Source organism: Xiphophorus maculatus, chromosome 9 (genome assembly GCF_002775205.1).
Source record: "Xiphophorus maculatus strain JP 163 A chromosome 9, X_maculatus-5.0-male, whole genome shotgun sequence".
NCBI classification, from domain to species: domain Eukaryota; kingdom Metazoa; phylum Chordata; class Actinopteri; order Cyprinodontiformes; family Poeciliidae; genus Xiphophorus; species Xiphophorus maculatus.
This window is the reverse complement of record NC_036451.1, coordinates 24,463,888-24,474,944: the sequence shown is the minus strand read 5'-3', so window position 1 is coordinate 24,474,944 and position 11,057 is coordinate 24,463,888. Positions and strand designations below refer to the sequence as shown.

Here is an 11,057-nt window from a genome sequence, read left to right as displayed (position 1 = left end):
GAACTACAAAAACAACAGAGGTCAGTTTAAACGAAGAAACCGTTTAGAGGTAAAATTCATTCCAAGAATTATGACTTTATTAGAACTCATTCCACTTTGGTCACCATGAACATTGATGAAGTTTTTCTATCAAACAGCCATAACTTTAAAAAAAAAAAAAAAAGAGAAAATTACAGTTAAATCCTGTTTTTGACATTGAGGAGTCACCACACACACAGCAGCAGTGGTTCTGATTCTTTAATATAATCAATGTGCTAAAACTCTGCCATACTGCTTTGACAGGCGTTCAGAAGTGGATGGGGGTCGCAGTTGGCTCGGTAAAAACTGAGAACTCTTTGTGCATGTCAGATTGAACAATTGACTACTTTAATAAAAAATAAGTCATGCTGGGAAGCCATTTGATGAGAGGCAGTCTCTTAGATCCAGAGGCCGTCTGGGCTCCATGTGGGCAGCCTGAATGGGACCCATAAGGTCAGCATGAAAATACTTTTAGAAAATGAGAGGGGAGGAAAGGTAGCAGAGCAATGTCTTACGAACGTGGACAAAGTGTTGGACTCAACCAGGAACGGAAAAATAACCATAATAAAAAAGATTAATCTCTGTTCAGTTATGAGCTAGAAAAAAGAAAAACATATTCCAGATGATATCTCCAGAGACTAGAGGCAATTTAAAAAAAACAACAAAAAACACACACACACACAGATGGCTAAGTTTGTCTGATCAGAGGGGTTTTGCCCAAACCACATAGATTTTAAGATTTTTTTTTATAGTGTTCAAGACAGCTTGAGCATTGCATTTACATTTATAAAGTGAGCATGCTGCACAAAGTTTATATATTAAAAAATAATAAACAGGCAAACCTATAAAAAAAATGACAAAATAGACTTCTTTTAGGCCCAGTACCCATGGGATCGATTCCAGCATTGCAAATTCAAACATTTCACGACTGACTATAATTATCTCGCATTCAGTACTGAAGGTCTATGTTACAAAATGGAAGCAGCTGAGAAAAACCCTTCAGATCAGGATGAATTGCCAAGTGAACAGTCCTTTAGAACCTCATAGAACTCACAGTATTTTCTGTAGACGTAAATGTCACAAAAGCCATAAAGTCATTAATTGGTTCAACAAAACGTCACATTTCTGTGTATTACTTAGAACAGCTGTACATGGACATTCGTGTGCGTTTTTTTTCCCCCCTCTACGCCGACTAATGAAAATATTTCACTATTACGTTGGGCCGAGTTAGGTGTCGGCAACGGACTGCGATGGTCAAACCACGTTCCCGACACCGAGACTAGCGGAGACAGAAATAGAAATCCTCTTTTCCTATCCCGACAAACCCTTTTAAATGTGAAAAAAAAAAAAACGCACAATCGCACTCAGGTTTCCTTCGTTTCATTATAATATCCAGTATTTTTCTCTCTCTCTATCTTCCCACAAATTAGGTTTTATTTGAAACGGTAACACAGTTGGGTTCTGCAGCAAAGACTTGACGACGAATTGGCGGAGACGTTACAGCGTGGGGGGTTTGAGGCCATACTTCCGAGCCACTTCAGTCTGAGCGTACGCCGCGTCGCATAACGAGTACAAATGGGACATCTCCATCTCTGACTTGGCCAGGTTGATGGCTTTGTTGAACATCTCTATTGCCTTGTCCAGGTTGCCCCTGAAAAGATAAAAGCTCCAGTTACTGCAAACGTTTATAGTACAAATCTCCGATTTTTTTTTTTTTTTTTTATACTTACCTTTGAACTTCAATGGTCCCCATAGTTTCATAGGCAAAGTCGCATTTGTTGTCGATCTCAATTGCCTTGCTAATGAGCTCCAGACCCAAGTCGAGGTCTTGTTTCCACTGGAGCTGTAGCAAACTGAGCATGCATTTAACAATTACTAAAAGAATCTCAAAAATCTATTACGAACATAAAATAATGAAAACATGCCCACCCTTTGTGAACATATGTAGTAGCATTGTCTGGTTCCAGTTCGATACACTTGTCGTACATTTGATCAGCTTTTCCAAACTGCTGCTGGTCAGTTAAAGCCTGAAAAGAACAAAGTCATTAAGTCTGTCACAGTTCAGGCTTCCTCTGAGTGTAGTATAAGCCTGGCAGGCCACCAGGCTTTACTTGTGCCCCCACCAGGCTAAACATCGCTTATTTATCTAAGTCTTTTTAAAATATTTTCATTTTAAGACTTTATAGTTGGTGTTCAGGTGTTAATCTTCAATCTTTCAATATTGAAAGAAATATCAAGTGATATTTTCAAATTTCCTGTCAACTTTAAGCATCTTTTAACTCAAAAAGACGGCGGGCCGCTGAATGAATGACTGCCCCAGCACCCAACCACCAGGCTTAGCAAGTTTTCTAGGGGAAACCTCGCAATTAGTCAATTAATCTCATGATAAATTAAAATGAGCTTGATAATTTCCATTCTGATGACTCATAGTTTTGAAAGGAAATTTCTTTTACACAGACATTATAATCTATTTTATGGGTTTGGTTGTGTGTGTTTTTCTTTATTATTTATTGTGTTTTGTTGTTGTGTTTTATTTTGGATATTTAAAATATCGTTCACTTTCACTGTAAATTGCTCAAAAACATCTATTGGTCTTTGACAAACCAATAACCAAACCTGTATTATTATGCCATTATCAATATTATAGTTTATCGCAATAATTACTGGGACATTTTGTCGTCCAGAAAGATTTATTATCCTGACAAGTCTAGACATGGTCAGGTTGCAGGAAAACCTTTTTAACTAGAGCTTTTTTTTAAAAGTAGAATTTAATTTGATCAGTTTTACTAGATTATGATTGCTAGACTACTTTTCTTACGTTAGCTCTCAAAAGAATAAAACAATCCTACCTGAGCATAAAGAGCGTAGCCCTCAGCACATTTTGGAAACCTTCGGATCACATCCTCAAAGCCATCCATGGCCGTCTGTACCTGCGATGGGTTGTTTCCAGTATAAGCCTGTCTGTACTGAGGATTACAAGAGAAGAATTCACAAATAGCATTAAAATACAGTAGATACAAAAAAGAAAAATCCAAAATCTTTGTTTAAGTAATTAAAAATGGTATCAGGCAAAAGATGCTCCCCGAGTTAATTTTCGGCGATTACTCACAAGGGCGAAGCACTTTTGTGCCTGAGCCAGAGCAGAATCGGGCCTGAGGCGGATGCACTCGTCAAAGTCTCCCACTGCTTCGTCCACCTGGTCCAGCAGGATCTTCAGCTGAGAGGAAAGACGCGGGTCTTGTTAGCAAAATGTCAAAGAAACTCCAAAATCACATCCTCATATTTCATGATAACAGTACATCTAACACCTTTTGTAGATTGAAGGCAAAGCAGTAGAAAGTGAAGCTGATTTGATTTAGTTTTGCAGAGCTTATATCATGCACTTCCTTCAACAGTAACTCAGAGGATCCCTGTTGCTTGAAATAGTCAGTTTTTTCTCACCCATCACCCAAAAAGGATTTTACTGTGAAGAATCCTGAAACCCATAGGGACGTTAGTTGATGTGAACATTCTCTGATATGTTACCAGGAGTTCTGATTCTATAACATTCATGATGTCGTGCTTGAACCAAATGTTATTTCCACAACATTAAACAAAGAAACTGACCTATTTGAATTCACAGTAGTCATACCCACTAAAACATTTTCCCATTAGAACCAAAAGTCAACATGTTTTAGTGTCATTTTATGTAACCAACCATCATAAATGATTCAAAACACTTCCAGCCTCCTTTATTATGATAGTCTAAAAAAAATAAAATAAAAAATTCAGCACAACCGGTTGCCTGCAGAAGTCGCCTTATTTAATTAATTTTTTTTTTTTTTTAATATACTTCCTAACTGATTTCTAAAGGCAAATGGTTCTATAAACCTCACAATTGTGCTCACGTTGCATTGGTCTACCAAAATCCAAATTAGGTTTTTTCAGGTTTGGAGTTGTGACAAAAATTAAAAGGAGGTTCAGGGGGTATAAAGACTGTTTATACTGTTACTGGTACCGTTTATTGTTGCATATATCCAGCCTCATAGTCTTAAAGTATTAATTCAAAGGGAAAGTAATTAATGCACTTTTTGAGAACTGTACTCTAAATTGGCTACATGTCATAAAAAAAAAGAAAAGAAAAATAAACTAATATATTCGAAGTTCTATTAAGAGTAATGTTATCAAACTCTAATCAGTGACGTGATCTTATGCTTTTCTCAACAGACCACCCTTTCAGCTAAAAATGTGGCATACAGTTAATTTGATAAACTAAACAGTAAATTGGGAGTAAAAAAAAAAAGATGACGGCTTGACTCCTTCCTACCTGACCCCTGTGGTGATACACATCTGGGTTGCGGGAGTCGATATCGGCGGCCATGTTGAAATCTTGCGTAGACTGCAGAGGCTGCTGCTGCTGCATGTACATGCTTCCACGCTTTATCAAAGCGTTCGCTCGTAGCTGCAGGAGTGATGAAAGGCAGGTTCCAACATTTAGCTTCTCCAACATGCACTCTGAGTATTTATTGCTGCTTAGCATTTCTGACTGAAACACCAACAGTGTGTACCTTCACATTAGCCTCCTGCATGTTGATGACCTGGTCCAAGTCAGGCTGGGCGGCCGTAGCGTTTCCGATCAGAAGGTAGAAGGTGGCCCTCAGCAGCAGGGCCTCTGCCGTGTAGCGGCCCCCTGACTCGATCTCCTTGGTGCATTCACTGATGATTTTGTCGTAGTTCTCCTCGTCCATGTACTGCTTCGCCTTCAAGTAGCCAGAGCTGTAAAACAATGGATGACAAACAAAATCTAAATAAAGCTGCAGTATAACTAACATATAGCAATCCAATCCACTCATTTGCATTCTGGAGCCCTTTGGACTTTTCACAGTGGCTCTTAAAAATTTTATAGAACCAACTAATGCTTTTAGAAGGTAGATATAACAAAAAAAGTACAGCTTTTAATTTTATCAGAGAATAATTTCAGTGAATTTTCACAACAAAATGACACTAAAAGAACCAAAAGTATTATTTACATTTTATTTATTTTTTGTCAATCAATTATTTCTTTAGAATATTTCAGCATGCTGTTTTGTAACAACATCCTCCGAGGTTAGTAAAAAACAAACAAAACCCCCCCAGAGATTTTATGAATGAAACTGATATGTACTGAATATTCTGACCTCCCAGTGATTTCGGCCGCTTCCCCCTCCTTATCCTTATCTTCATCTTTCTTCTCACCCTTCTGCTGCGGCTGGGAGATGATGTCATCAGTGAACGAGCTAAAATAGGACTTGATGAACTGAGGGGAAGGCATCATCGGCTCACGATTCTGCAGAGAGAAAAATAAAATACAATAATATACCCGAGTCAACCTGTTTGTTTCTGTTTCTGCAGATTCAGCCTCAAGTTTTTAAAGACGGATCTCACTCTCTTACAACGAGAAAATACCACTTTGGCTGACATCATTTTTCTTTGGGCTTCTAGTTATTTGTCAGCAACCAAAACTGAAAGTAGTTCCTTGAACTCAAAATGTAACAACTTGTTTTTCTGAGCATATGCTGTTTGACTGCAAGCAATTCAGGCAGAGCAAGTTACATAACACAGAGTCTAAATACAGGAATAGGCTCATAATAAATCTCTCTTTCAACATAGTAATATAAAACAAAAAAACAGCCTGGTGAAATTTTGAAAAGTTGGCAGCTAGAAGGTTACAGAGGGCGCAGTTCAGCAGGGTTCGTAAACTTTTCCTACATTATAATTTAAACATTTTTCAAACTTTTCCAGCACCAAACTTCGGAGATAGAATCAATACAAATCAAATAAAGAAGACAGTTTCAATTCACTATCAAAATATATCATTTATTACAGATATTAATTATATTGGTAGTATTCTACAAGGTAAACTAAAATATGTTTTTAAAAATTGTTTGGAAGCATCTCACACCTTACTGGTTCGAGAACAAAACACTAACTTAACAAAACATTCATACATTTTCATAATGTTTTATGTATTAAATGGGGAATCAGGAATGATAAATATTCATTACACTGAAACAATCCAAACAAATCATGTTAAGGCTGATGACCTTGCTGAACTAATTAAATGTTAAAACACAACACTCAAAGAAAGTTACAAATAAAATCTCTAAAAATGTTCTTACGTTGTTTTCTGGTATTTAAATAGAAATAATTTAGGTTATTCTAACTTATGTAAAACAAAGTTCAGTTTGATTTTGCTTCAGGCCATGAGAATGTTTTTTTTTTTTTTTTTTTTTAATTAGGCGTATAAAATAATCTGGTTTCAACTGTAAATAACATTTTTCAAAGTTGGGCTTTTAAATCAAGCATTAGATTGTACTTTAATACAAAACTGTGCAGTATGAGTACCAAGCACTTTCCAAACCTTGAAAACACTTCATTTAAATTCAAGCACCTCCAAGAACCTCAGTTGCAGACCCCTGCAGCACACCAACACAGAGTTTAGACGTCTATTATTTTAAAATGTCGTGACTGGGACATACCTTAAATAAATACATTTTAATAAACACAACTTTCATACATGACTCAAACTAAACCAATACCTTGTATTTTTCTTTGGCCTTCTCTTTTCCCAGCTGTTTGAGCACTTTGTCAGCGAGCAACATGCTCTGCTGGTTCTGGAAGGCCTCAAGAATACACACGGCTGTGACGTCTGGGCACAAAGAGGGAAAGAGTCGGCAAGAGTCAAACATTTACAGAAAACTGTTGAAGGACATCTAATCTAAGAAACAACAACAAGCTTACCTTCTAGGCACTCCTTCTTGTTGTCCAGTTTCTCGAGAGCTTTGGCCCTCCTGAACAGAGCCTTGATGTAGCGCGGGTTCAATTCCACAGCCTGGGAGCAATCCTGGACCACTTCTGTCCACTTCAGCTGAAACGACAGGGTAACCTCGTTTAACGCATCCAAACTCCAGTAAGCAGAATCAAACATGCTGGAGAGGGTCAAGAACCTAACAGATTACAACCCCCACGGTCTGTAGAAGACCATTTTCCACCATGTTGTTTTGGGTTAAAACAAAATCAAGGTGCCAACCTGCTGTTCGTAAGCCGCTGCTCTGTTCTGGTAAAACGTTGACAAATCCGACTTCTGCTCTTTGGGGCAGAGAGAAATGGCCTCTGTGTAGCATTGGATCGCCTTGTCGAACTTGCCAGCCTTAAAGTACTTGTTGCCCTTATTCTTTGAAGCTTGGGCTCGGTCCAGAGGGCTCTAAATGAAAAGATGGGCAAAGTAAACGCGAGTTAAACGAGGGAAGAAAAACAAAACAAAACCATGGAGTCTGATTTGAAGAGTAAGTGATGCATGAATTTGTGTTACATGTTGAACTTTTTTTTCCCCCGGGCAATTTAAAACAAAATACTTTGACACATAAAGGATGGTATTTATTTATTAATGAGAGTCATCTCTGCTGAAAACAAGTAAATATTTAATAGTAATGTGTCATTTTCCAAGCATTAGAGAGAGCTACACTCAGAAAGGCTAAGATGGGCTTCGAACTTTATTTTGTAGCAATGTGGTCATTTTTACAAAAGTGATTAAAAAATTATTTGAAAAAGAAGCATCAGATGCTTTTTGGTCAAAAATCTATCACTGCACACAGTCAGTCTCACAAAAACGTCTAGTATAATAAAATCCAGCCATTACCAAACCAGCCACTTCACAAAAATGATTCAATTTAGTAGTGAAACCGTGCAGCCAAAAGGCCCACAAGGTATTGTATTATCTCACATCCTAAAACCTAAACGAAGCTTTTGTTGATGTTCTCATGGGAACAAACAAAGTTTGTAGTTCAAGCTGAAAAAGCATCAATCCAAACTTCACTCTGCCAGTTCTTGGGTTTGTAAGCATTAACTAGACCCTTGATAATACATGACGACTGATGCTAAACTATTTCTCAGTTATAAAGACTAGGGATGCAAATTATCGATAAATGATTTCATCTAAAGTTGATTGATCCTATCGATTAACTAACAATCAATTGATAAGTGGCCATTTTCTCAAACACCTTAGTTTCCCCTTGTATGAAAAGGGTCGACCGTCTTGCCATCGCACAAAGTCTACATTTTTAATACGCTGGATTTAAATATTATAAAACTTAAGGACCTTGTTGAGGGTTTTTCAAAACAAATCCACATTAAAGTGCTTTTTCCATCCTCCACTCAACTCGTTTCTCTTTCCCATTCTGGTATGACACCGCCATCTTTGTTTCTGTATCAACTGGCTCCGCTTAAGAATGACCATCAGCGCCCTCGCCTGGATGGCGGCCAAACTACAACCACAAAAGAAGGTCAAAGAGGCGCCATCAGAATTAAATTGCAACTAATTTTAATCTAATAACCGCAAATCGAGAATTGTACGTCGATTAATTTTTTGCATCCCTAATAATGCATAAGGTGTATAAGTGCACCACACATTAAAATACCAAAGAAACCCATATTCACTTGCTCCACTAATAAAAACTCCAGGTTTGTTTATTTCTCATCAAGTATGACATATCAAACGCTTCGCTGCAGCCACAAGCAGAAGGCGGTGAAAGCAAAGAGTTGATATTTTAACCAAGAAGCACCAAGAGTTAAACTTTGATGTAGTCTGGACTTTAGTTACTCCTTAAGGAAAGCCTTCTGAAGACATTTTCTCTTGTTGTCCTCCATAAATAAAAGGACAGTAGTTCTCAGCCTATTTAACTTGCTAAAAGCATGTCAAATTTATTGCACTACAGCTATATTATCCAGCACTCTCCTTTTAGTACAGGAAAGCCAACATGGTGAATCAGTTCACATGAATAATGTTGGCAGTCTGGGTCTGCCAAGATTTTATTCTGTCCATAGTGTGAAAACAACAAATGAGTTAACCTGTTTCAAACCTCTCTAATGAGAGCCTCTGTCCTGGTTTTGTCCCTCTCAGTGAATTTCGGTTAAACGTTTAACTAGTCCTCTACAGACAATGGAGGGACCTTTCATCCCGAAGCTGAACTTGTCGTTTTCAGTTGAACACAGTCTAGACTGTGAATGTATACATTCCACCTAGAAGTGCCTCCAAAAGTGGAGACAATCATCTCAAAAGAATTTTAACAAATATGAAAAGGTGGCGTCTACTGCAGTTTTTCAAATGGAAATATTGGTGTTTATAAAAACGGGCAGTGTAAATCAAAGGTCTCTTAAAGTAGCAGGAATTTAAACTCAATTGGTTAATTCTTTGAGGTTTTTCCCCTTTCCTTTATCTTTATTTCTACTCTAAAAATGTCCAAGTCTGTGTTTACTTGTCGTTTCCATGTAAGCATGAGCTACAGTCTGTTCTGTGGAATAAAAAGCTAAAGTAATGAAACTGTTTGAATGATGTGCGCATTGTGTGGTTGGACTGCAGACTATTTTATACTCAAAAGTAGACATCATGTGAAGGATGCACAGAGAGGCGATATGTGAGCAACACAATGAAACATGTTACCAACAATCATGCTGCAAAAACAGTTTGAATTTCAACAAAACTGACTATGAATTGTGATAAACAGGGCGAATCTGCACACAATCTGGATAGAAAATGTATATTTCCTCACACCCCTTTACAACAGGTGGGATCACACACACGCCTACTGGGACAGGTGTCCCTCTACATTAAAACGTTGTCTGGGTTTCACTGTAGCTTTACTGAATGAATAAAATGAGACCGTCCAGCTAGCTCACTGCGTCCTGTAGGACATGATGGGCTCCGCTTATAACTCCATAAATGTGAAGCTACTGTTTACTTGACAGCAATTCCCGCCCACCTTGACTTTCTGACCCCGGTGTTAGCCAGCTAGCATGGAACTCGTGCAACATTCAACAGCGAAGATTAAACATGGGATATATTTTTGTTACTTTCATTTAGGTTGGTTTAATATATAGGAGGCAATAAAGAACATTTAATCACTAATGGAGGCTTTAGATGTAACTGGTTTAATACGTCAGTCACAGTAGTTAACCTAGCTCCACAGATAAGGTTAGCTTGGCAGACAGCTAATTAGCGCAGGTTAATCCACCGCACCGAGCCACTGGCTGTCGGCCTTGCCTTCCCGCTGTCACTGACAGCGGCGCTGCCGTGAGGTGTCCTTGACCGGACTTGAACACAATGACGACTGGCTGAGCCAGCAGCAATATGAACTGTGTCAAAGTGAGGAGAGCTGGGATACCAGCTGGGAGACCAGAAGACTCCTCTCTGGGCTACAGTACCATGTTCTCCTCCTCTCGGTTGGCTCGAGTCGCGCCGTCTTGGCCCTGAACGGGGCTGGCGCTGCCTTCTGGAGTCTTCCGCTCCCCGGTCCCTTTCGGCTGCTTCGCCTTGTTACGGTTCCACAGGTAAACCGCTCCGACGCCGAGCACAATGGGAGTCCCGACTAACAGTGCCAGCTGCCAGCGGGGTAGCCCGCTCCCGGACTGGGGCTCGACTGGCTTTGAAGCAGCCATGATCCACTCCGTACTTAGCAATGTTAGCCGCCGCTACCACCAGCACACAGCGTGAGGAAACCGATGAGGGCTTCTCTTTGGCTGATGGCGCCGCAAGCAGGTTGGAAAATGTGATGCTGCCCCCAGCAGGCGAGACGGTGCTACTGCTTCTTTAAAACAGACTATTTTAAGAAATATCTATTCCAGGCAGACGTAATATTGTTTTTATTAGATTTTCTGTCCACGAGAAAAGGTGAACAAGAGACAAGAGCTTTATTCCTCCTTTTTTTGGGCAAAGCAATCACTGAGAGTAAACGGAATGTATGCAGAACTTGGAGTTCGGTGGATTTTCCAGGGGCACATTGACAGGATGGGAGGGAGCTGGAATCAACCTGCCAATTGTTAAATTGCCAATTGCTAAATGTCAAGTACAGTGCAGGAATCAGATGAAACTGTCATTGCTCAACTGGCAATAGGGGACTCCAATTGAACAAAATACTTTAAAAAATAGGCTAACTTTGAAAAGGGTTATGTTCATATAATAAACAACTGAGCAATTTAAAGTACTTCAACTCGCTGTCAAGTCATTTGGTTCACTCGTCTTTGCA

General features: G+C 39.0%; 1 protein-coding gene across 1 annotated transcript; it reads right to left on the bottom strand.

The window, feature by feature from the left end:
* Positions 1 to 55: 55 nt before the first annotated feature.
* tomm70 (translocase of outer mitochondrial membrane 70) lies at positions 56 to 10,558 on the bottom strand. Its single transcript, XM_005804417.3, has 12 exons — positions 10,237 to 10,558; positions 7,067 to 7,240; positions 6,778 to 6,904; positions 6,576 to 6,685; positions 5,175 to 5,323; positions 4,566 to 4,773; positions 4,325 to 4,459; positions 3,128 to 3,235; positions 2,868 to 2,984; positions 1,948 to 2,045; positions 1,749 to 1,871; positions 56 to 1,669 (listed from the first exon to the last, which is right to left on the bottom strand). The coding sequence occupies exons 1-12, from the start codon at positions 10,468 to 10,470 to the stop codon at positions 1,516 to 1,518; spliced, it is 1,737 nt and encodes a 578-aa protein (XP_005804474.1). The 5' UTR covers positions 10,471 to 10,558; the 3' UTR covers positions 56 to 1,515.
* Positions 10,559 to 11,057: the final 499 nt, after the last annotated feature.

What these genes read in the sequence shown, in the direction of transcription:
- tomm70 (XM_005804417.3), bottom strand. Translation starts at nt 10,470, where the DNA reads ATGGCTGCTTCAAAGCCAGTCGAGCCCCAGTCCGGGAGCGGGCTACCC. An exon ending in TGCAGGAGGCTAATGTGAAG is followed by an intron (nt 4,460 to 4,565) that starts GTACACACTGTT and finishes TCACTCCTGCAG; the next exon opens with CTACGAGCGAACGCTTTGAT. An exon ending in TGTATCACCACAGGGGTCAG is followed by an intron (nt 3,236 to 4,324) that starts GTAGGAAGGAGT and finishes CTTTCCTCTCAG; the next exon opens with CTGAAGATCCTGCTGGACCA.